We start from the raw sequence: 26,681 nt of genomic DNA, 5'->3' as shown, positions 1-26,681 counted from the left end.
CCTTCCCGCCGCTTTTAATTGATATTTTACCACATAACTGATCAACCTTGGTCACCAACGCTGCTGGAATTAGGAACAGGAATTACAAATGCAGTTGTTGAGTGTTTGGAGTTAATTTTTATAATGCTGTAAGGATTAAGTATGAACACAACTCTGCTTTTAAGGCTGAAACATCAGAGTTTAAAGAGTATGAAAAAGAAGATTTTTAACGAGCAGCATTCAGGTGCTTTATACTTTATACCTTAACACTGGGGCTGGACATGCACCATAAAAATGCAACTACACAAAGGGAAAGATACTCTAACATGAGCAAACTCTGATGTGGAATTATGAGCTATTTACATTTTTATACCTAATAAATTTTTGAGGGTCTAAAACAAAGTTTTGGTGCTTTGTTATCATGAGGTGCTCATGAGACAGCAAAATTTGCTTATCCAAGAGGACTCAGCCTGTTTTTTTAACACTATCAATAATGATTTGTTGCTTTAACCTTTAATTACTTTTTAATGAACTTGAAGTTATTGTGAATGGTTTGTAATTCCAAATATTTACATTTTGTGTGCGAACTCTTCAGTACTTCCAACTGGAGCTGTTTTTCAAATGGTTCCATCTTCTGTAGCAATGCAAAAGTACAAGGCTGAGTGTAATAATACCCTAATACTTAAATTCAAATTGCTGTTGATCGTGGTGTTTTCTTTTGTTTTGTTTTCCTAAGAAGTTAATTAGCTGTGATATTATCTACTCATCATAATGAGCAACACTGATGATCTCTACAGGACTCAGTCTGGCGGTTCTGCTTTAAGCAATATTAGTTTTTGTTATTGTCTTTTGCCTGAAGTGTGCTGGGTTTAACAAAATTGAGTACATGAGAAAAAAGCTGCGTAATGGACCAAGTCAGTTTTATTAAAAAAACAATCTACAAGCTCATTTTCCTCTATTAATATGTTGCCATTGCTACGTGAATCCTTCAGCTGGTACCTGCTCCATGTTTAAGGTTCTCCGCTTCAAACACAGGCTTTTGTTTCACCTCTCCTTACTGCCTTTTAATATATTATTATATATTGTATATTATTATGACTTCATTTTCTTGAATTTTCAACAATCTTTCCGTTCCTTCTTTCCCACACCTGCAGCTGTTACTCATGAAATTTTCATTGTGAGAAATCAAGTAGCCAGACCTGTTGTCTTATTGTACAAAAGTGAAATGTTTTTCCCTTTACTGACCTATCAGACACTATCTGGTCCTCTAGAGGAACTTTGTGCATTAAAATATGAACAGAAATAATGTGTATATATATATATTTTATTATTTTTTTTATTTTATTTTGTAGCTGGCCTGTGGACAGTCTTCACGCTCGGTGGGGTGGGGAGCAAAGCGTCACCACAGCTGGAACGCTGCTCCCCTCTTGCAAACCAGAGTCTGCTCCTTCTCCTTGTCTTGGCAAATCTCACCGATGCTCCCGATACGCCCAATCCCTACAGACAAGCCATTATGTCATTCAAGAACACACAAGGTTTGTATTTCTTAAGCATCAATGGATGAAAATGAAGCGTTGAGTTGCTGTGACTACTTCAAGGTTCTCTTTGCAAAGCTTGTTTTCTCTCCTGCCAACCTGTGGAAGAGCAATAAGAGTATAATTTCTTTTGAGAACAAGTGTACTCTTTTCTTCAGACTTGATAAATTTTAGCCAGCTTCATAATTCCATAAAATATGAATAAAACTGACCTATAAGTAGGTTTGGTATCATAGAGTCTTCAGGAGTCCCCTTAAACTTTGTAGCACAGGGGAAATTCTGTTTAACTGGAGACACATTCTTCACAAGGTGTGGATATGGGCTTGTTCAAAGAAGAATAATTTTTTGTCCTAACATGCCCCTTTGATTTATTGGATACTGTTCACAGGTAATTGAGATCAAATTCTTTATACAATTTATGTTTTGTCCTGTTTTTTTAACTGAGAACTTCTATGAATGCTTTATTTTGGTTGACTTATTTAATGTCCTCAGTAACTAGTTATGTATTTCATTGAAAACGTATATATGTGTCATTATAAAATTTTAAAAGAAGCTGTTATTTATCAGAAGTAACACAAAAAGCTGCATTTTATCTCAGTATGTCCATTTATACAATGACTTATTGTTTCCGCTACCAATGCTCTAATAACTGAGCTTAAATTTGATTCCTGTGAACCTTCTGAGGGGCTGGTTATTGCCATAATGATCTATAGTGTCTGGCTTTTTTGTTGAAATAACTGATAAAATTTAATTGGACCAAAACTGATAAAATTCAGGATAGTTTTTTTATTCTACATGCTCTAGAATAGTTTTATTTTTCTCTTGGACAGTTTAATGTTTTATAGAATATCGCAGGATATACTGCTGTTGCTGAAAAGTTTCTTTAATACTGTTTAATTTTAAAAATAATTTTAAAATATCCTTTAATGAAACGGATACTGAAGTGCTATGAATATAGGCGATGTAGTTTAAACATCCACAGAAGTGAAGCTTGAGAGTCAGTGGGCACTCCTCAGCTAATGAATCATGGAGTCAGTTTGCTTCTTAACAGAAGATGTTGAATTGATCTGATTTTGCTGTCTGCATCCAAATTTTCCCTAATTAAGAGAAATATTTGCCCGAAGCAGGATGGCTTTAATCGGTGCATAATGACGATCAGTGTTCGAAGGGGCTGTGGAGGCAGAAAAGACAAATTTTGATCTCTCCTCTGCATGGTGGAATGTTTTTTAGGGAGAATGTCCTGGTTTTGGCTGGTGTAGGGTTAGTTTTCTTCCTAGTAGCTGGTGTAGTGCTGCATTTTGGATTTAGAATGAGAATAATGTTGATAATATACTGATGTTTCAATCGTTGCTAAGCACTCAAGGACTTTTCAGCCTCTCACGCCGTGCCACATGCACAAGAAGCTGAGAGAAAAGAGCTGACCCAAACTCACCGAAGGGATATTCCATGCCATAGAATATGTTCAGTATATATTTGGGGGAAGAAGAAAGAAGAGAGAAGTTTGCTTTCCCAAGTTACTGTTACCCGTGATGGAGCCGTTGCTCTCCTGGCCATGCCTGAACACCTGCCTGCCGATGAGAAGCAGTGAATTAACCCCTTATTTTGCTTTCTGTGTGCAGCTTTGGCTTATTCATCTGCCTTTATCTCAACCCGCGAGTTTTCTCGCTTTTACTCTTCCGATTGTCTCCCCATCCCACCAGGGAGGAGTGAACGAGTGGCTGTGTGGGGCTCAGCTCCCAGCTGGGGTTAAACCACCCCAGACAGGCGGGGATTCCATTGCCGACAGGCTGTGTCTTGCCTCTGCAGGAAAGAAGGAGAAAACGTTTCTCCAGGACCTCCTGCTGTTTTCAGCTGAATGGCTGGAGCCATCACCCCTCGCCCACGCCAAGAGAAGCAGCAACATCGGCTCTGCCGGGCCCCCAAAATCCCGGTGGGAGCCAAAGCTCCCGTGGAGCTCCTGCAGGTTTTCCAAGCGCTTTTTCCTTCAAAAAAGGGTGGAGATGTTGTTCAAGATCCGTGACAACCACCACATTCTTCTGTGCCGAAAGCTGTTTACAAACTCGGCTAACAATACGCTCTAAAAAAAAACAAGGGGGAAAGCAGCACACGTGCGTCTCAGCGGGTGTAGGGAGTGTTTGTGTGATCAATCCCTACCAGTATAAACAGGGATTTCTCCAGAAGAGTGGAAAATTTTGGTAAGAAACCACGGGATTGTTCATTTCAAAGCCAAATTTGTTTCGTCTTGTGGTGGCTGCCCATGAGCACACGCATAGTGATGCTGTTCTCACTGTTTTCTGTGGTCATGCAGTCTATAATATCCAAGAAATCTTTCAGGATTTGAAGAAAAAGGAAAATTTTTATTGAATTCAATAGTTGCTACCTAATCTGTTGGCCGTTGTAGTACAGTTGGCTATAAAACAGCTTGTAAAAATGCAGATTTTTATATTTACATTGTTTTTTTCCTTTATTCTTCTTAATTTTTTCTTCGTCTTCCTATAATCCCTATAGTGCAGAAATTACTGTGCAGGAGGAATAATATTGCCTCACTGCTTTATACTGCAGAGTTTTCCTAAGTTAACACAATTTTAATAAATGATAATTCAAAAATCTCTAGTCTGTTATTATGGGAACTGAGGAATTTTAGTTCAATTCTTCAACTTTGAATGTCTTGCTTATAGTAATATGGACATCTTTAAGTCTAGACCTTTAGTATATTTGAGTATCCTAGCTTGTATTGTTCCCAGAATACCATCTTGCCATGAAATTGCTGGAATATTTTCATGTGTGTAGCTTGTTTGTGTATTCAGTTGCCAGGATGCTGAAAGAAATCAGCCCAAAAAAGGCAGATCGTCCCGTTTCATGGAGTGTCGCAGAACATCCGTGTTTTAGTTGGATGGTTTTGAACAAGAGCTGGACGGGAAAATACTTTCTGCAAATTTCTGTGAAGCTTCTTGAGTGTTGAGAAAAGTACCTGCTCTCCACTGGAACTAAACCTCGTGCTTTCAAAGGGTTTTTATGTGAAGAAAACAAAATAAAAGTCTCCGGAGAACACAAATCTGGATTTCTGACATGAGTATGAGCGTGTTGAATGTCACATTTGCTTCTTCCGTTTCCACTGGAGATTCCTAAGTGGTGGAGTTCTGTGCTGATGGACGTTTTCCTCAAAACTGACGAGGTTCTTCGAGCCAAAATCTGTTTTATTTTCACTTCCAGCTCTGGCACAGATTATATCATGAACGTGAACAAACTGATGTTCAACTATAAACCACGGTGTTTAAAATCACTTTAATTAGTCCACTCAACTCCCCATCTTTTAAAGTCCTGACAACACCTGTTTTATTGAAGATATAAGAATAGTCTTGCCCTTCATGCCAAAAAGTGGGTAGCAGATAAATCCACCCTGATGCCCATGAACTAATCGTGGAAATTTTATTTGCACATAAACCATTGATTCCAGCGAAGGCACCATAGCTCCTTTGCAGCATCTTCTGGCATTGTCTTTTTTAATTTTCATTTTTCTACCAGTAGAAGCTATTTGGACAAGCAATATATATAAAAGAAAGATATTTATAAAAAAGAGTGAGTGTCTTGTGCGGATGCAGGAGCTCACATGGGAGGACAACCTCAGCTTTACGGCACAACCGAAGCTTCGTGAGACCTTATCAAGCTTTATGATTAAAGTCCTGGATTACTTCTATTGCTTTCTTCCTGTGATTCTGTATAAAATCCTTCTCCCCAGAGATTTTTATGAAGCTAATAAATAGCTGGATAGTAAATGTATTTGTTAATGACTTTTTAAAATTGTTATTTATTTCAGATAGCACTGCTTTTTCCTCATCAAATCCACACGCTTTCCAGATTAATTTCAACAGTTTGTACACGGCTTTGTGTGAGCAGCAGAAATCCGACCAAGCAACTCTTCTTTTGTACACGCTTCTGCATCAAAACAGCAATGTACGAACATACGTGTTGGCACGGACGGACATAGAAAATCTTGTAAGTATTGTCTCATTGCAGGAATATGATGCTAAATATATCTGTGCAGTACAATATAATATTTATAAAGCTTCCAGGCTTTGATTCCCTCTTAGTCTTGATCCACCTGGGCATGGTGTAAAGAAACTGGTAGCAGATATTGTACTATTTATTATTTTATTTTTCTTATTCAAGCTAGAAAGTTACACAAGTTTGTTGTGCGTGTACAGGGATAACAGTGCATAAAATGAGCTGTAACTTTCCTACTACGCCGAATATCATACAGGATTGACTTGAGGCGGAAACTCTTCAAGAAGCAGCTGGCAGATTTTGCAGAAATGCAACTCTCATGAGTTTTTAGCTGCTTTAAATAGGATTGTGGTTAATGTCTGATGTAACAGGCACCTGGTACAGGTTTTAGTAGGTTATAAATTAGCTTTAGTAATGTTTAGTTCCAGTTCGGAGTTGATAGACACCACTGTTGGCAAACTGGTGGGAGATGGTTGATACTGAATTAATTCAAGACTAAACTCCTTTGTCATCTGCTGTGGATTATCTAGGTGAGAGCTGAGACATTTTGCAGGAATTCTGTGAACAAATGGTCGTATTTAATTTTCTGGGCTTTTAATATATGATACAACATGTTGTGCAGCTGCTGACAATATCCATTTACTTTATTTTTAGAGAGATAAAGATTAGGTGTGTGCATTCTTTTCTAATTCTGATGTCTGATTATATTGTAACACTGCCAGAAAAAGTATGAGGTGCGTATGTGAACTCTAGATGCAGGTACTTCGATGCTCCACAGTGTGCGATGTCTTTGTGTATTATGACCCATCCTTCCTCCCCCTAAGAAAAAAACAAAACCAAAACCACACAGAAAATCACATAAATAATCAACAACGTTGAACAAATGGTGGGAAAAGCTGAGAAAATTGAGAAAACCATCACTAAAAACTCAACAGCATGTTTGATTTCTTGTTTTTATTTAAATACCAAAATTTGCAACTGTCTTTTCTCATTTGACCCTTCACGCATCATTTTGCTTTTTGTGATCGCTACTGACATCTTTGCCCAATCCTCTTGTTTTTAGCAAGTAGGTAAGGAAGAGAAAAACTGTTTTAATTTCTTAGGAAGAGGCAGAAAGGATTGTGGGTGGAATGGTTACCGGATAAAGAAATTAACATCTCCTAAATACAACCCTGTGGTGAAAAAGGCTCATTTAGTCTTGAGCTCGTCAACAAGATGAAGGAGTCACGGAGCTGAGTGTTTCCTTCCCTGTATGGCAACAGCAAGAGCTGGCTGTGGTATACGACTATATTTAATATATTTAATGAAATATTTACAGACTGTTGAAAAATCAGAGTGTAAAGAAACGTCTTTTTTTGCTTGAAAATTAACAATAAAACTGTGAGAGGCTTTGAAAAAGAAGCGTTAGCACAGAAAAGAGCTTGAGAAGTGTTGAGATGGATACGTAACGTCGGAAGGGGATGAGGTTGGAGAGAGCAACGTGATAAGAAATAAAACCCGGAGGTTGAATCTTTGACTTTATGGGTGCAAAACAATTAAGGTAACTAATTTAGAAGCAAACCAGTGCTCTCTGTGGATAGATTTGAATGAGAGTGGACTAATTTTTGGAGGAATATGGCACAAGTCAGCGGCTTCTTCATAGAGAAGCCGTTGAGTGATGTAGAAAGGTCTGTCCTAGACAGGAGCTCGGGTAAGCTGAGTGCTCAGCTTAAATATTGAGGCACGTTGGTTCCTGTTTCACTGCGCTCAGTGCATCACATTTGTTGCGTTTTCTCCTATTTTAATACTTCCCTGGTTTCAATGCCCGGAAAGCATCATAACCGATGTTCTGTGACATCTCCTGGGGGTTTTTGAAATATGTCTTCGCTCTTTTGTAACTTGAATTTTTAAATGGATTCCGTGTGTTTTTCTCAACTGTTGTAAAAGATGACATCTCCGCTTTCTTCTTTATTTGTGTATGAATTTACCTCTCATTTATATATAAATACCTTTATCTTCTGTTGTGCTTTGTGTTTTATCTGGAGTAAAACATGGCATCTTTTTTACTCTTCTAATTCTGCTTGATAGAATGAATAGGATGTTGCTGTGTCTTCCATAACTCTTCCATTCTCCAGGAAGTGGTGAGACTGGTGAAATAGGGATTAATTAGCAATTTTTTTAATAAGCGCAACGTCACGGTCTGCGGATGGAAAAAAAATGAAGCGTTTTTCTGTTTAGAAGAGCATTTAACACCGATATTGCAAGTAAAAACACCAGTGAGGTGTCTGCTTGTAAAAAAATAAGCTATTTGTGTTGAATATTTTTATTTTGGCTGCTTAGTTGATGTTTTGTTGCTGTTCAACATGACTGGACTGAAATAATGAATATGAAGATGTATTTATATCAGCTGATAATACAGCAATATTTTTTCCTGCAGTATAAATTTGACTTAAGCCAGTTACTCATGTGGCTCCATGGTCTTGTATTTTATTGTATACTAAAACCAAACTATTTTTAAAATCTTTTTGTTGGGGGGTAAACTGCTCCTGACCTTGGATTATAACACCTGCAATTTTCAGGCTCAGTTTTTACCTGCCCCTTGTTTTGGGGATTAAAAGTGATTTTTCTTACTAGTGATTGTGTCTTGTCAGTTAAAAGCTGCTTCTGATGGAGGCATTTTAGAAGTAATACAGTAATTATTATTTAATGGCTATGAATAAAAGGACCAGCAATATAAAAATAAGTGGTTATTGTCTTCTCCATACATGGTTGGATATTAGCGTTGTATGAGAATAAACATAAGTTAAAAGCATAGAAATGCATTTTGATTGCAGTTTTAGATAATTTTTTGTAAAATTAAATTTCTAGAATGTCTCAGAATCAAGGTACCATTTTTTAATGGAGTTTGCAGAAAGACTTAAAAGAACACAAATGCACTTTTACAGCTACAGTTTGACCTGTTATTATAATAACGTGTGTAGACAGAGGGGATAAGTTGGGGCATCTTGTTTTCCCTGCAAAATCAAGTTATAAATGCAATTCTTTGATAATTTTAGATTGCTCCCTGCTTATTGTAATGCTTGGAAATGACTTTCAGGTTATGCAGTGCAAAACTACGTACAAACTAGATATTTGAGATGGAATAATGGACTTAACGCTGTGACATTTATCTCCCTTTTCTTCCATCCAAGGAAAAATATTAATACTGATTTTTTTGGCTATATGCTGAGTTGATACTCTAAGGAAAAACCTGCTCTTTGCTTTTCTGTCAAGACCTATATTCAAAAAAAACACAAAGACATCGACTCCAGTTCTGACTGGAGAGAGAAGCTTGTGAAGGACCCTTTGAAATGGTAAAGGAAGAATATTTGCAACATGTAAATATTATTTTCACTCTGCTTTTCTTGTGGTGTTGCCTTGACCCATCCATCAAAAGCTTTTGTGGCCTCACAGCATTCAGATCAATCTCATTGGTTTTCATAGAAACTTTGATGTGTTTTTAGCATATTTGGGACTGGTTGGTTGTATTATGGAGAATATTCTGGTAATTTTAGAGGCTTGTGAAGCCGCTCACCAGAATCCGTTTCACATGATTCATCCACTACACTCGGCTTGTTTTGAAAAACAGCAAATTTTTAGGTGTCTAGAAGCTTCTTGGCAAAAAATTCTACATCTCATCCACTATCTTGGAATCGAGAGTTTTCTCCAGTTCCTTTTTCCAGCAAATTTTGGGATTTTTAGGCCTGTTTCTGCGGTGGGGAAGCCGTGTTGTTGGAGCCAGTGGAAAGCTCATTTTAAGTTGGTAGCGAGACAACCTTTACATCTGGATTAACTTTAGCCGAGTGCTCAGGTACACTGCTCGTCGCAATATAATCTCCTTTTCTTTATTATTGCAAGACTTTGGCTTCGGTTACTTGTCCTGGTGGAAACACAAGACCTTGGGCTGAACTTTCCTCGTAATGTCGGTTCTCTTTGGCTGAGTATTATCTAGAATAGGAAAAACAGGCCTTTTCTAGGCTTAACCCAACCCAAAGTGGTTCTTTGCTGGGATTATGTCCACACACCAAACTGGGATTTGAATTTCAGGTCTTGATATTTCTATGTGCACCTCAGCGCTGATGTATTTGATGAGAAGAGTCCTTGCAGGCCAAGCTTGTGCTTGAATGGTTTGAAACAATTGTTTTTCCTGCTTGAACATGTGAAAAACTTGTTTTAATAATTTTAATTCTTATTTTCCCATATTCTAAAGGGAAACTAAAGCTTTCAGCGCCTATTTTAACCAGTAGGACTGGAAATCTCATTTATTAGGAACTGAAATTCCACGTCCAACCACAAGAAAGAATCTGTTTAGACTCTTGCGGAGACGAAAAGAAACAGATGGAAGGTGTTTGAACGCTCTACGTCACTGTTTAGGGGTGGTTATTGCGAGAGGGAGGAATTACGATATTGTTAAGGGCAGCGTGATGCACGGGACATTTTAATTCTCCTCTCCATTGTCTGAGGTATTTGAGAGACTAAACTAGTCCACACTTTTTTTCCTTCCATTAAAGGTTCTGCCAATTCTTGAAATTCTCTATCACGTTGAAGAAAGGAATTCCCACCACGTTTACATGGCTCTGATCATTTTGCTGATCCTCACAGAGGACGACGGCTTCAACCGATCCATCCATGAAGTGGTGAGTTGTTGTTTTGGTCAATTCTTCAGCTCTAAAAATCATTTATATGCTTCTTTTCATAAAGAGGCATCTGTATATCCATGAATGTGCTCCCTCTTGTAGAGGAGATGCTGCATATACTTATTTTTCTGTCTTTTTTTAATAGCCAGACAGGCTTCCTCAAAAATAGTGAGTGTTTGCCATGAGAGGATGAGAAAATAGAGAAAAAAGAAGCAAAAAACCTTTTTGATTTCTCATGACAAACTTTACTTAACCAGTTTGATGCAGCTGAGAGAAGCTTTAAGTTGGAGTTTTATTTTCCAGCCTAAAGGCTGGCATTTCTTTTTCTTGCTGCTACATTAATATCTTTTTTATGTTGTTGGTGTGATATGATCCCAATTTTTACTAGTTTTGATAGGTCTTGACCATCTCCCTTGGATAATTATGTTCTAATTTCCTACCTTATAAAGCTGTGAGAATACAGAAGAGATCTGCACTGATTTTAATGAATTTTTTTGACTGGGATATTATGTGAAATTAATGAAATGCAGAAAGTTGGAAGCAAATGTCGCGTTATCTAAACAAAACTCTTCTTCTGGGTTAATTTCCAGCCTCTTTTGGAGAGAAATGGCATTTTTTTCTTACTCATAGTATCTACTCAGTGAAATTCCATATGCACCATACGTGTAGGTTTATTTTTGGGTTCCATATCACTTAGTAATTTAATTTCTCTTATAAATCCAGTTTGCTGAGAGCACACAAAGTTTCACTTCTGCCTCAGTCTTTTCCCCCATAATTTTTCATTAATTTTAAAACCTTTACACGTGATCTGTCAATAAATTCTTTACAGGATGAGTAAAAGCGGAAGATTTCCCTAAAATTAATGAGGATCCAGCTGCGGAAGGAAAACATAAATGAGATTTTCTTGTCTAGTTTACTCTTGCTTTTGCAGCTAAACCTGCCAATATAATTGTAATGTGAATATTAGTTTACGACTTCAGTTTGACTTAAAGAAAAAACAACAAAAGCACCAAAAATAACCCCAAAACAAACCCAAACCCCACCTTGTTCCTTTTACCCTGCACTGATTTTTCTCAGTCCCACCTTTGCCTCTTCCATCTTCTTCTCCATTTAATGTTTGATTTCAATTCAAATTTTCACTAATTGCTTCTTTCTTTTACCCTGTGGTTGTGTTTTTTCCTACTCCACAGTGCGTGCTGCGAAGAATCCATTCATTAATTAATTGACAACCAGAATTTTGCTTCTTAGCTGGATAACGAGAGGCGACTGGGAAGTTCCGCACACCCATCTACATGAATTTCTACTGCAGAAAGCTCTCTGAAAATGGACAATTTTGCCATCCAAAGCCAACAGAGCACCATGACACTGCAGATTAATAACCTTAATTCTTCCTTTATTTCTTCTTCTTATTTCTCCTCCCTTTTTCTCCATTCTTTTGTGGATGAGACGTGTTTTATGCCAAAGGAGAGAGCAAACTTGGAGGCAAAGCAAAACGTTTTTCCACCCTTACGGTGCTTTTCTTATTGAACTTTAAGGTTTGTTTTATTGCCCGGTGCTCTTAAAATTAACGTCACAAGGATAAATTGGTACAGGGAAGGAGAAAGAGATCTCCCCTTATGCAAAAATTCAGAGGTGTGCTCCAAAATCCACTATAATGTGGACAGCAGAGTTAGTGACTGTGATGCCAGTGCAAATATTCCCTATGGGAAGGATTCCTCATCTATAGAAAAACCACATTCTGTTATATTTTTTAAAAATAAGTAAAGTTACCTTCTTGATTTGTGGTGTTCCTCAACTTTACAAAGTCTCCTTTTGGACTCAGTTTAATTACTAATTATTTATTATAATTATTTCATAACTAAAATACTTTGACATGTGAAGCCAGTTCCTTCATTTCTGATTAAGACACAGACTAGAATTTTTTTTTTATTAATTATTCTGGCTGCTTTAGAAGGAGCTTTTAACGTAGGGAAACTCCCCTGTTAAATAAAAGTTTTAATGACAGCAGAATAGAAAATAAATAAAGAATATGAAACACATAAGGTTGTTAAGTGCAGAACATGAAGCTTCAGCTCTGTTTTTGTTGCTTGTAAATTGAATTTGTCCAGCAATTTTTGGTGGTGATTCATGAACCAGTACAATTTTCATCTCTATAGATTAGGGACATTGGGATATTCACGGAAGGTCATTATTTTTGCTGCAACTGCAGCATTTTTATTGTAAAGCCTTTAATTTGCCACCTGCCAAATTTAAAAGAAACAAAAATGCCAAGTTTCGTTGCTTTGTGTCCCAAAATGACAATAAATGGAAGAATGCGACCCAGGTAAGAAATGAAAATTGTAAGGGAGTGGAAGTGGTTATGGTGGTCAAGTGGGGACTGGAAAATATGAGTGTTTGAACTGGTAAATATGATAAACTGAAAACCAGGTGGAAAAAATTCCAACTGTTGAGATGTGTGAGCTCTGGAATAACCTATAGTGGAATGTTGTTTGCTTGAGACATGTAAAACAGGGCTTAATAAGGATATTCTTATTTCTCTTCTTCTTATTTTTTTTCTCGTTTTTCTTTTTTTTCTTATCTTTATTTTTTTTCTTTTTACTTTTCCCGTTTTTTTTTTGCTTTTTCTTTTTCCATTTTTCTTTCCTAATTTTTTTTTCCTTTTTATTTTTATTTGTATTCTCTTTTATTTTTTCTTTTTCTTCTTTCTTCTTCTTTCTTCTTTTTTTCCTGCCTTTGCCTTTGCCTTTGCCTTTGCCTTTGCCTTTGCCTTTGCCTTTGCCTTTTGCCTTTTGCCTTTTGCCTTTTGCCTTTTGCCTTTTGCCTTTTGCCTTCCCCTTCCCTTTCCCCTTCCCTTTCCCTTTCCCTTTCCCTTTCCCTTTCCCTTTCCCTTTCCCTTTCCCTTTCCCTTTCCCTTTCCCTTTTCCCTTTCCCTTTCCCTTTTCCCTTTCCCTTTCCCTTTCCTTTTTTCCTCTCTTCCCCTCTTCCTCTCTTCCTCTTCCAATTTTTTCTCTTTTTTCTTTTTTCTTTCTTTTTTTCTTTTTTTTCCCCCTTTTTTCTTTCTCTTTTTCCTTAATTCTTTTTTCTTTTTCCTTTTATTTTTGCTTTAGAATACAGTGAGTTTTTTCACACTTGAGACTGGAAGCTACTTCAGCTATCTTAAGGAATAGGAGACCCTGGACAACTTCCTGTGTTCTTATTCAGATCTAGGTGCTCAAGAACTTTATTCTTTTCTTTTTTCCCCTCAGATACTGAAAAATATCACTTGGTACGCTGAGCGTGTCCTAACAGAGATCTCACTGGGGAGCCTCCTGATACTGGTCGTGATAAGAACCATCCAGTACAACATGACCCGGACAAGGGTAAGACCAGAATTCAAGCACCGAGCTCCATATTTTCAGCTGAGAAGAAAAGGTTCCATAGTTTGATGAGAAGAAATGATCCTTTATAGGTGCTTTCCCTCTGAAATTGCTCAGAAGTGGGAATTTCAGCTCTATTTATTGAAAAAGTTTTTATGAGGTAGGACAGTGACTGAACCATAAAACATTTTTGAGCTCTAGCAAAGCAAAACTGCTTCAACCTCATAGCTTCATATCCAATTATTTATATACATTTTTCAAGCATACCATTCTATACTTTATCTCAAACATGGTATCACAGAGTTTTGAATATTTTCAACAATTCAAGTCACAGATGTTTTTACATTACAAGTCGCAAAAAAATCACTTAATGTGTTTTAAATTGGTGAATTTAAGGATTTTGCTTGTATGATCAGAAGAATTAGAAGGAATGAGGACATTCTTGGCATGGATTTGTACGATTTGGAATCTTTTATGTTATATAAATGCTTGCTTTAGATTTAAATGGGCAAAATGCCCTGCTGAATTGGATAAGTGGACAAGTTTGGTTCTGTGAAAACATTTGACTTCAATAGGGCTGTTACTTAAATACTTGTCTGGTCAAATGGTTTCAGAGATGCAAACAAGGGGACCAGAACTCTGCAATAGTTTATGATTATATTTCTGGGAGATACAGAACACTTTGAAGTTAAAAGTTAATGGGGAGATGGGGTAAGAAGCAGAAAAAGGATAAGACCACAAAAAAGAAGGGGAGGAAGAGGAGGAGAATCTTTCCGTATTTGTTACACCTGTATTATCATTTAAGACATACACATGAAATCTGAAACAATCTCTCTTTTGTAAGCCCTAGATTTTAAGAAAACATATTTAAACTGTCACCACTTATATACATTTTGCATTTTTTCTCTATGCTTTTGACCATGTCCTTCAAAGCAACATGTATTAATCCATCTTTTGAATTATTCCTTTAATAGGTGTCAATGTGTATCAAAAGGACACTTTGATGTGTTTTATTTTAATTTTGTTTTTGCTTTCCTCTTCTTTCTGACAGGACAAATACCTGCACACAAATTGTTTGGCAGCCTTAGCAAATATGTCCGCACAGTTCCGCTCGCTTCACCAGTACGCTGCTCAGAGGATCATCAGGTAAATAGAAAAACTGCCCTTGAAATTCATCTTTTGCTGATTCTCAGAAGCAGAAAAACTCATATTTTACACGCCTGAGTAGATACCAATGAAATTAATAGCTGAAGTGATAGCTGAATAATTACATAATCCCAGAGTATTGTTTGCTTTATACTTGAAATTGTTCTGAATGCACAAAAAATAGTAGTTTCTCTGTCTGAGAAACTTCCGAATTTTCATTCTCTTACTGGAGTAGTTCAAGTGCTGCTTTCATACGAGGTTTTCAGGGTCACATTATGACAAAAACACACTGAGTGCTGGTTCTCAAGTACTACACAGACTGGATTTTTAACTTACTTTACTTCTTCCTGCATATTTGACAGAAGATTTGTTAAATGAGATGTAACATGATGATACTTTTGTGACTGAGGCTATGCTAATATGGACACTACAACTGCACTTTTCAAATGATAAAGCTTATTATTAGTTTATTAATAAATAGCCAACATCTGCGCTGGTTCTACATAACTTTAGAAGAGTAAATACTGAATCTGGAATAAACTGTTTTAGTCCTTGTCAAGTACAACCAGTGTGCCAAAAGAAGGTAAATTATGATTGCCTGCCTGTACACTTTGTAAAGGACAGGGTTAACCAGAGATATATATTGTTCTTAAATCTCTAGTCTTTAGGATTTAGTTCTCTCCAAACCATTTCTCTTTTGGAAATGGTTGACTGTGGGCAGTGTGGACAAATACGCAGGTTTAACACATTCTTCTTTTACCTTTTCTCTGCTTGATACTCGCCCTCTTTTCATGCCCTTGGCAGTGATAGTGAGTGGTCAGAATTTGAATCAAAGCTGTTTTCCCATTATGTATCACAGACATTGTCTTAAATATGATTTCTTAAATCGTAGACGTACATTCTGAATTTTCCAAGCATTTGCAACGTTTGGCCTCTTAAATCCTAGATTTGAGACACTCAAAAACTTGGTCTGGTTTTTAGCGGGATGCTTTGTTTTCCACTTCAGAGCTTTTTCCTCTCTTGCCGGTTTCTGATTTTGTTCCGTTTTCTTCTACTACTGTTCCTGCCAACCAAAGCGAGATGTGTTTGTTAAATCTGGGCCAGGAAGAGGTTTATCTTGCTGCTCCCGTTCCAACCGGCTCTTATCACAGCTCAGTAATCTCGGAGTGATCTGCGTATTTCTGTGTGGCTTGGCTTTCTGTCAAAATACTCCAAATTTACGGACATCCACTGTTCAAAATTTGAATTCCTTGTTCAAAGGAAGCTCAGCTGCATTGTTTTGCTTTAATTGGGATAAGAAATGCCTGAGTGTGTGGTCTGCTGGCTTCTCACTAGAGGTGGCAGCAGCGACCTCGGGACTTCTGCAGACACGTCTCACCTCAACCTTTACATCCAGAATTATAAAAGGAGCTTTTTGTGCTGCCAGGCACCTTTTCCAACCTTCTCAGATTGCTTTTCACCATCTATAACTGCATCTTTGAGGCAGATTCACTCCCTGATGTCTAAAACTCAAGACCCAAGGAAGGACATGCAACACTCCTCATACACGATGTGTCAACATTGTCATGTTTGGGTGACTGATTTGCCATCTTTCTAGACACCTGTAGTTAAAATGTGACTTCAACATTGCCGCTTGATTTTATTTATGAAATAATAACAACGATATTCTTACTGAAGGCAGACAGACTTCTGGTGTTGCTCGACACCAATGCATGTGGAAATGAGTGAATGACAGAAAATTCTGTCGCGTTGAAATAGCCACGTTATCTCTCTTTAATTGTGTGATGGACTTGCAAAACCACACTTGAAATGTGCCACATGGTAAGAGAGACCTTAGAGCAAACACACAACACGGGTATATCTGAAACTCTTGGTTCTTCCAAAGATGTAAGGTCTTCGTAGCTACTCTTGGTCAGTTTCTGGATGTTTTTTAGCAGAGGGACTTCACGTGGGATCTGAGCTGGGCTGTATGACAAATAGTAACCACAACATATACAGGTATAGAGCGGGAGGATGGCAGCCTGAGAAAGATATCGGTGATCCCAACTGTTGGAGCTGATTTTGGTAGTTGTAAATAATGTCAGGATATGTACAGAAAATGGATGTGCTCATCAACTGAAGAAGCAAACCCCAAAGGCAACGAGATATGTATTCTATCCTATATAATATGATATGCTTACATAGTCCAAAGATACCCATGCTGTTAATTTTAAGCTTTACAACCTTGAGTTCCCTGACACACTTAACCGTCATAAATTAAATATTTTCACCTGATTTCCTCTTGAAATACACAGATTTATTATAAAATTTCACTTACCAAGAAAAGCAATAGGCATAAATACTTACGAACACATATATTTCATAAGAGATTGATGTTTTGAGGCATACGTTGTCCATCCTTTTCCTGCTTTATGAAATCTGTTATTAAATTTAGCCAGCACTAATGGACCCTAATTGCTCTATGATGTCAAAGCAGAATATTTCTGTTTAAATTCCTATCTAGGTTCTACTGTGAGAATACAAATATCCCTGAGAGAGGAAACCACAATATCCATAATGAAAAAGTGTTTTCTGTGCCTACAAAGATGGTACTTAATATTAAATAAAGTATTTTAGGGTGTAGGTTTTTAAATTAAGTAGCTGTGAAACACTTAAAATCTGCTTAGCAATACCACCGAATAGACAGTCACAATTTAAGCCTCACCAGATGCTCTAATGATTCCTTAATGTGAGAAGTAATTCCATTTCCACGCAGCCTTTTTCCTAATCCTGTTCTGAGCAGAGACTGCCAATTGTTCGAAATTCAGAAAACTATTTTCTATGAAAGAATTATCTGCGAATATTCAATATACTGTACTTAAGAGCTCAATCAAATACAACTTGGGTCATTTGTATCACATTCCAGCCAGCATGAAAATTGTCAGATTCATATAAATCTATCCCAAGCATCTGCTGGAAAGAAAAGTAGATGTAATAGGTGTTTTATAATAAGATTCTGGGTAATATTAATTTAATTTTGTTGACTGCCCTGATTTGGAGAACCTTCCCTTCTCCATCCTGGTTTGGTTTTAAATAGAGGGAGCTATTTTATCAGCACTTCACTGTGTCTTTTTCAGATTTCTGGAACGCTGATATTTCTATCTTTAAATTACAGTGCTAGAATATTATAATTTATTTTTTTTTTTAAAGTGTGAATGTCATTATTGTCACAAATGACGACCAGAGGTGACTGTAGAGTCTTTAAGCAACAAGGGTCATTTTTTCCGTTGCTTTGTTTCTATTCTCCAAGTACAATTACCGACAAGTGAAGGCATTAATTCCTTTAACCTGTTTGGAAACAGCTTTTGTGATATTTGTCTGGCTCTCGTGTGCATAACACGTGGAAATGGAGATTTTTTTCTCTAAACATTCGTATTCTGACATCTCATAATCTGATAAAATTAGTGATGAGAAGACGACTGATAACTTAAGGCAAATTCCTTTTCTACACCTTCATATATTGGAATATTTGCTGTTTTCTAAGCAGGGATGTACCACTAGAGGTTACCATACCCCTCACTAATTAGACATTTGACATTAAATGACTTTATGGGGCTAGAAACGCGCTCCGGTTTTCCTTTTTTCTACGCTATCCCCACAACCATTCCCATCCTGAGAACAATTTGTCACTTGCGCTTCTCCACATTAAATAACTTTAAGGAACTTAAAGGTGACATCTAATTAAAACAATGTCATATTTTCTTGGTTTCTTGGGCTTTTTTAGGGAGTTCAGTGGGATTCAGAGGAGAAAGCGGCTCCTGGCACCTCCCTGATGCACATAGGAGTCATGTGAAATTAGGAAAAGAGGTGTTTAAAAGGAATATAAATCAAACTTTTAACTTGCTATAGGGTGCAGTATGTTGGATTTGAGCATTATAATCATCAATTTATTTTATTATATATTTTTCTATATATTCTCTATGTTATATTTAATATATAGTAGTCTCTCTAAATTTTTATTATTATAATTACTGGTAATTATTCCAATATTTTGACAAATTAATTATGTGTTCGAGAAGTTTCACCTCCCCAGAAAAACCATTTATTTTACATTTTTCTGCCTTAGTGATTTAATTTTTCTACTGCTCTTTGCTCCTCAAAGGGATTTTCTTGAGCGAAAATATTTACCGCAGTTTTTTGAGAATAAGAAGACATGATATTGCTTTAAACTGTGCTTTTTAAACTCTGTTTAACATTCCACTAGATTAAAAATTGTCTTTTCTGTAGAAACATCGTGTTTCTACTGCAATTTGTTAATAATTCCCAGCTGCAAGTACCTTTGATCCCCAAATTTCTTGCTGGATGAGGGGAAAAAAGGTTATTGTGGTTAATGCTACGGAGAGCAAAAAATACGTGTGGGGTGAGGAAAAAATGCATTTATCATAACTGCTCTTTTAACTTGACTTTTTTCTCGGAATTCCAACAATAGATGCCTGTAGCTGTGTACAAAACCGTGTCATTAGTTTAAGTCATGTGCATCCAGAATTTAACGATTTTAAGATTATCAACCCTTTTTTGAATGATGGTCCTGATTGCTGAAAGTAAAATTGTCCTTTAAAGAAGAATGCATATTACTTCCCTCTTCTTTCCTTTAGATTATGTCAGTTGTTGCTTTTATAAAATAGGAATAAGAAGGAAATTAATCAAAATAATCAAATATTTCACATGCCGCTGTGTTTGGTAGAATGTTGATGACTCTGTAACCCACGTCTGCTTCTATGACCTTATTTCCTGGCCTATGATAATTCATTGAAAATATTACTTATTTATATTGATGTAGTATTTTTGAACCTAAACTTTATGCGACGGTGAGACAGTTAGTACAGAAAATGAGTAAAATTGAGTTTCCCAAATCAAAAGCATTTCTTAAGGAGAAAAACCTGGGAAAAAGAATTAAAAATAACCAGGTCGCTGCATGAATGTTTCAAAGCTGTTTGGTTTCTAGTTCTCATTGAATTGCTATTTGAAAACTTAATTATAGGAACAGAAGAGTTGCTTCTCATAAAGGAATGGTGATTTTTTTTTACATGATAAAATTGAGCATAGGAAACATTTCATACTTGTATGTGTGAATTGAGCAAAAGAATTAAGATTAATTGGGGAGGCAATATTTTGTTCTGCCTCTTTTTTTTTTTTTTTTTTTTTTTTTTACAGCAAGGGAATAAATGGCGTTAATTTAGAGGCAGTTTTCAGGCAGGAAATTTCCCAAAATCGTTCTGAATTTAGGGGTGAAACCCTTTGACCCTACAAAACATTATTTTGGAAGAGTCTGTTTTCAGTAACCAAAAATCAACAAAATACAAGTAAGACATCAGTGATAGTTATAGTGTAATAGCAAATTTGTATGTTTATTAACACATAACATGAAAACGAGTTCCGAATTCCTTTATTACTTGTCAGTCCTGTTGTAACACAGGATCCGTGTTGCTTAAAGCTCCGAAGATGCTTTGAAACCCATGGGTTTGCATCACCCTGGGAGCCTGGACTTTGCCTGGACCTTAACAAACTTCAATAGACACATTTTTTTATATTCTGGATTCAAATCTTAATTGGACCGTTACATTAAATCTCAGTTTACTGAGCTGTTAATCATGATAGAAGAATGTTTGTAATAGCAGAAAATAGAGAAAAGCAGCTGCCTCTGCTCTCACACCCGCACACATCAAGAGACAAGTCAAATTATGTAATAATAAAAGATCAAGCTCTAAAGGGCGTTTTTGGAATTAATGCCCTGTGGCCAGAGCTGGTAAATACCGAACCTGCCAAGCATCTGCTTGTATCTTCCGTTTTTATAACCCAAAGAAAAGAAGAAAGGAATTGAAGGTAATGAACAGTTTCAGGAAAATAGTGATATTTGCCTCTACGGATATTGGGAGGAGCAAATTCCTTGTTCTTATAGTGAAATGGAAATGTCTCCAGTTTGAGCTGTTCAAGAACAATAGGTAACTTTTTTCTCCTCTTTTGCATCATACATGGCTTGTAGTTATGCTAGAAGGAAATTACCTTAATGGAAATTATCACGACAGTATGTTTTCTAGGTTTTCTACACGAGAGGGTTTTTTTAACGACAGGTTTATGTTGGGTTTCGTCAGCAGCGCTGTTGGTAATTCCTGTCCCCGAATATTTTCGTGCAGACATCATGTCACTGACATAAACAGGGAAAAAGCAAATTTCCATGGATACAACTCCAGGTGATTTATCTGCAACTCAACCAGCTTGTTTGATTTTCTACATTTGCTTTAAAAAGTAGCAAGGTACTTGTTCATCCCAGCAAACTTTAATCACCATATAGTGCTCTGGCTGGTGAATTTGTTACTTGGAAATACTTGTGTTGTTTTTTTTCCCTGTGTCCTTTGGTTTGATGTTTTGGATGCCTTAGATTTTAGCAATGAATTCTCCTCAGCGTGGTTGACATAACCTGAAAAATAAGAATTAAAACCTCAAAGACATTTTGCTTCTTAACTTTGAAAGAGTTCTGTAGAATTTCAGGTTGAGGGAAGAAACATTTATTATCTAACCTGGATATAAAATAATACTGTATTTATGAGAGACTGCTTTATAATGTGATTCCCCCCATACAGTGCAGTATGTTACAATAATTCTATTTTTGTTAGGTGTTCCAAGTAGAATGAATACCAGTGGCTTCTGAGAAAAAGATATTAATGATGTTCTGATGTTCAGGTAGTGTTTGAAAAGAGGACTTTGTGGGAATGGAAGATCAAACAGCTCCAAGCCACCAAGTCTGAACTTCAGTTTTAATCTGTGGACTGTTATTAGTCAAAGTTTTGCGCACAACAGGATAATTGGAGAGATTGTGATGTCAACTGGTCAACCTTGGTTGGCTTTGGCTTTTTCAGATGCTTTTTATACTCTTCATCCTCCTCTGCATCATTGCAACTTCTTATACGGAGTCTCCTGAATCTATGGAGTGGTTTTTGTTGGGAGACAGAAGCAATTTATAAAGATCTCGATACAGTTAAAGAAAAGAAACATATGCTGGCCATATTAGTAGCTTGTTGACCTAGATTAGCCGCGGGGAAGCTTATAAGCTGATCAGCCGGTCCAAAACTGGGAAGTGTCATCGCAATTAGTGGGAAAGGCCGTGACAAAAGGCGAGACGACAATTGTTCAGATGAGGGAAAAGAGAATATTAGTAGCAATGTAAATATAATTAAGTTAATTTTTAAAAGGAAATAAGTATCTTGTGTTAGATACATTGAGTATAGTTGCAGTGAAATGTATTAAAAAGCAGTTTTAGCTTTATCAACAGCTCCATGTGGACTCGCCTGGTTTTGCCCATGGGTAACATATGGAGGTGAGGTTTTAGGCCGATATCAGCTGTTTCCAACATGGAAATATCCTTGAACTTGCTTTAAGCCTGATTCAACCTGCTGGGGATTCTGTGGGGGCACCCGAGGGGACAGTAATACCCTCGTCCCCCATCTGGCATGAGCCGCTGAGTGCCCCGCATGCCGTTAGGAGCCTTTGGAGCCACCTCCCAGATGGACAGACGGACAGCTTTCTTTTAGGATAGATTGGATCAGTGTGAACCATGGAGAAGTCTTGGACAAACCGTTGTTCTGCGCTATCTCATCGTCGTCTCACACGAAGCAGAATTGTTACCCTCTGCTCTGCATGTCATAGAATTCATGGCACAGGACTCCTTAAAAATATCATTACTGATTGCTGCCCTGGCTTAGAAAGGTTTTTAATCTCTACATAGATACCGCTCTAACAGCTCAGCTTTGTGCAAGATGATTCTCTCTTCCCTTGACCATTTTTGTGTCTCTGCTGACCCGTAAGACAAACCATCATGGTAATTCTGTCATTTTGGTGGGGGAAAGTCGTTCCAACAACTCATTACTCTTCTACCATCCAAGAAATTGTGCGGGACTTCAGTGTCTTACAAGCTACAAGTCATCACTTGGCAGAAAGTGTGATTAAACGAACATGATGCAAATTAACACAGCATTAGAACTGAAGTTTTTTGAAGTCTCGATACCATTTTCAGGGAATCTAGAGCATCACACAGATTCTTGCACACAATGCAGAGTGTCACTTGGAGGTAGAAGGTCCCATAGTCCCATCTTCAATTATCACAAATAACCCTTTTTAGAGTTGTTATGCCATATAAGCTCTTTGGAAACAGTACAATTTGATAATAGTCTTCAAATTTGGGAATTAATATTTGATTTTTCTGGTGGAACCTCACAGCTTTTAAAACTGTTGATCTTGTGAATCTGTTATGGTGGAGAAGGTGAAATATTTGAGGAAACCTGTGTAGAAATAACTGTTTTTGTGATAGTGGCGTTTAACAGATGAATTTGCAGAGCAGACTGAGGTTCTGAGTTGTGTTGCTTTAGTTTTCTGCATGTTTAATAGTGAAAGAAAGGAAAAAGGATAAAACTAGTGGGATTAATTCATTCCTGCTAGTCCAATTTGATTTCTTTTAGCTGACCTGGAAAAAAAAAAAAGGTTAAGGCCACTGAAATGCTTATTGGGTCATATCCCAATTTTTTGGGATTTGGGTGTCTAATGTACAGTACACTGAAGATGTGTATCACGTAGTTTTTGCATTTTAAAGAGACTGGTTTATATCAAGAAATTGTCCTGCATAAGATTTTCAGAGATTTACAAAAACAACAGAATTCTAATAACTTTTTAGAAACTATTTGCTATTCTGGTGAAATCCTAGAAACTGCGATCTTGTCTTCATAATTTGTTGTGAATGGAATGTATTTATAAGGACAGTGTTCCCTAACAGAAGTGAAGAGGTGACTCAAGATAATGACTTGCTTGAACCTGTATTTTCTCTCCAGTTGCAAAGTATTTGGCTCATTAATCGCTTTATTCCGATACAACATGTACTTTTTCCTTTTTAGAAAATCTCTTTGGAAAAAACCTGTGAACTATGATCTAGAATGAGTAATGAACACACAAGGATTTATCTGACAAACTAAGGTTGTATTATGGCTGTGGGTAACCATTACGAAACAAAACTATTGCTTGCTTAGAAATCAGTACCCTCCAAATTGCTCCTGAAAACCTTCCTTTCCACCACATGTGGAAATTTTGCATTTATTCAGACCCCACATTTTCAAACCGGCGTTCTGACTGTTTTTAGGAATGAGAGCACAGTTACTGACATTTCTGAGTCTCTTAAGTACTCAAGCCAAACTATTTCCCACCACCGTATCCTTTCCACCGTCGTTTCCATGACTCCCAAAGAGAATATTGTGCTTTAAAACACATGACGCTTCTAAATGGAGGGTGAAACTGTGGGTACAGAAGAAGGAATCAGGATTTAACAACTTTAATGTGCATCAGGTCTTTGTAACTGTTGAATGACTCAACCTATTTAATGGTAATGGCCTTCAGCAAGTTTAGGAAAGAACAGGTTTTAGGTAAATGCACCTATGTCTGCAATGAATAAATCAATTTTCTGTGAAGTTGTGTAGAGACACGTTTCTGTAACTCATTAATTGTACTCCTGGGTCCATCACTAAATAGGTTTTTCTCCAAATACCATGATTTACATGGGTTCAGATGGGCTGAATTCCGCTGGAAATGGGCTGCGATGCAAACGTCGGTGTTAACGCGGGTGTCGTCGGCATCTCCCGCAGTGCCGTGTGGAGCCCGTGAATTATCACGAGTGTCTGGCCAGAGGATAAAAGCGCAGGAGGTTTCAAAAGCAACATTCCCGTAGTAGCATCTCTTACGCTGCCTCCCAAACAAGCACTGCGTTTGGTGATTAAACCTTTGCTCTTCATCTCAAACATCAGTACCAAATAGACGCTTCCTCCCAGCTCTTTCATATATATGTGTGTATATATATATATCTATGTGTGTGTTGTTTTTTTTTTCTTATGGTCATCAGCTCCTCATGTCTGCTTCTAATATACAATTTCTTTTGTTCTTTTTAGTAGAACTTCATCAGTCCTGAGGCAATTTGGCCTCTCTAGAGAAGACTCTCATATATTTATCATTTGATTTTCAGTCTGTCAAACATCTCCAGAGCTTGTTTGGTTTTCATTTCCTTGCCCTCCTTTACTATAAATACTTTCAGGTGTAAAGATAACATTTCTCTCATGAGCCTGTCGTGTACATTTGGCTGGTATTGTGACAGAACATTGCCATGGGGCATGGGAACTTATGGAACTTATCGCAAATAATCACTTCTTACATATTAAAATAATTATTTTGCGTCTCTGTTTTGTGGTGTTATGGCACCTTTAACCCTAAAATGACCACTCCCCTCCAAACTGCTGTTTTGCAATAACGTAATTTAAAATCCTGTTATCACTCTATGCTTTGAGATATAAATCTAGTGTATCTGAAAAGTAGGCCTGCAAAAATGGAGTATTTTTAGAAAGCCAAGAGAAGTCACCTTATTACTTAGGTTAGGAAGTTAGGCGGGGATCAAGGAGGGTGGAAGGTACCAGTAGTGAGAAAGGATCAAGTCAGGGATGACTTGAGAACAGAATTACAGGATGGTTGGGGTTGGAAGGGACTTCTGGAGACCATCCAGTCCAACCCACCTTTCCACAGACATCTGCAAGTCAATCTTGGTACTAAAAATTGAATAATTAGTATTGTTTCTACTGTGGTTCATCATTACGACCGTTCATCATGTCATCAGCGGCAGAGTACTAAACAGAAATGAAAGATTTTGTCTGAAGTCCTAATATTTGATGAGGTATTTTACCCTTGGCAAGACGACAGCTAGGTTTGCATTTCTGCTGTTTATTCTTTATGAAATAACATTAATAAGTGATATTTTAGGCAGAGAATAATTAGTCATTCTCATGCAGTGAGTGATTTAATATGTTGTTATCATCTATGTAATATTTTAGTGAGAGTAGAATGTATTTTGGTTGGGTTTGACTTTGGGAATGACTCAGAGGACTTCCTAGAACATAGATTATCTGACAAAAACAGTAGTAAAATCTTCATGGCACGTCAGGACATTCTTCCTGCGTGCATACAGGTAGTTTGGGATGCTGACTAACATGTACTGCTTTAATTAGCTTATACTTTATTTTTTTTCTTTTTTTTCTTTCAAAAAAGAAGGCTTTTGTACTGGCTTTCACATAGAGTCATGTTGTAGCATAACTCCCTTTTGAAAGTCTGGCGATTAAGTCTTCAACTCAGCAAAAGATGTTATTTGCTGTGCATTTTTCGAATTCTGCCGCAGAGACAATATGACCTAAATATTTAATCAGGCTTAGCAGAATTGTCATCTTTTTTTTTTTTTTCAATTGGTGCAGATTAATCTATTTTCTCTGAGCTAATACATGTGGCATGTATGTCTTCAAGACTTTTCTCTCAATAGCGTTAAAGATTTGTAGTCTTCCTAAAATCTGCCATGCATTGAGAGGAATTATGAGTTACAATACATAATTATGAGTTACAGTTACTTAAACACTAGCACTGGGAATTTTTCTTTTGAATCTTGGTTATGGTGTTTCAGACTAGATTGTGTTTATAGAGGAGTTACCGAATACTGCTTTTATACCATTTTTCTATACCTCGCCCAATTTGCTACATTTCTTCCTCCCCTCTTCCTCCCCTCCTCTTCCTCCCCTCCTCTTCCTCCCCTCCTCTTCCTCCCCTCCTCTTCCTCCCCTCCTCTTCCTCCCCTCCTCTTCCTCCCCTCCTCTTCCTCCCCTCCTCTTCCTCCCCTCCTCTTCCTCCCCTCCTCTTCCTCCCCTCCTCTTCCTCCCCTCCTCTTCCTCCCCTCCTCTTCCTCCCCTCCTCTTCCTCCCCTCCTCTTCCTCCCCTCCTCTTCCTCCCCTCCTCTTCCTCTTCCTCCCCTCCTCTTCCTCCCCTCCTCTTCCTCTTCCTCCCCTCCTCTTCCTCCCCTCCTCTTCCTCTTCCTCCCCTCCTCTTCCTCTTCCTCCCCTCCTCTTCCTCCCCTCCTCTTCCTCCCCTCCTCTTCCTCCCCTCCTCTTCCTCCCCTCCTCTTC

The 26,681-nt window shown here is 37.4% G+C and overlaps 1 protein-coding gene across 4 annotated transcripts in view; it reads left to right on the top strand.

Annotated features, from left to right (window-relative positions):
- Nucleotides 1–26,681, top strand: part of DYM (dymeclin) — a 183,663-nt gene that overhangs the window by 67,979 nt on the left and 89,003 nt on the right. For all 4 annotated transcript variants that reach the window (XM_071802758.1, XM_065860660.2, XM_071802757.1 and 1 more), the window contains exons 9-13: nt 1,332–1,514; nt 5,332–5,510; nt 10,049–10,174; nt 13,420–13,533; nt 14,582–14,676. In XM_071802758.1, coding sequence (XP_071658859.1) covers nt 1,332–1,514; nt 5,332–5,510; nt 10,049–10,174; nt 13,420–13,533; nt 14,582–14,676 — 697 coding nt within the window. The remainder of the gene's footprint in view (nt 1–1,331; nt 1,515–5,331; nt 5,511–10,048; nt 10,175–13,419; nt 13,534–14,581; nt 14,677–26,681) is intronic.

This window comes from Patagioenas fasciata, chromosome Z (genome assembly GCF_037038585.1).
Source record: "Patagioenas fasciata isolate bPatFas1 chromosome Z, bPatFas1.hap1, whole genome shotgun sequence".
Classification (NCBI taxonomy): Eukaryota; Metazoa; Chordata; class Aves; order Columbiformes; family Columbidae; genus Patagioenas; species Patagioenas fasciata.
Note: the sequence above shows the minus strand (reverse complement) of the source record. Positions and strands in the feature narration are given on the sequence as shown.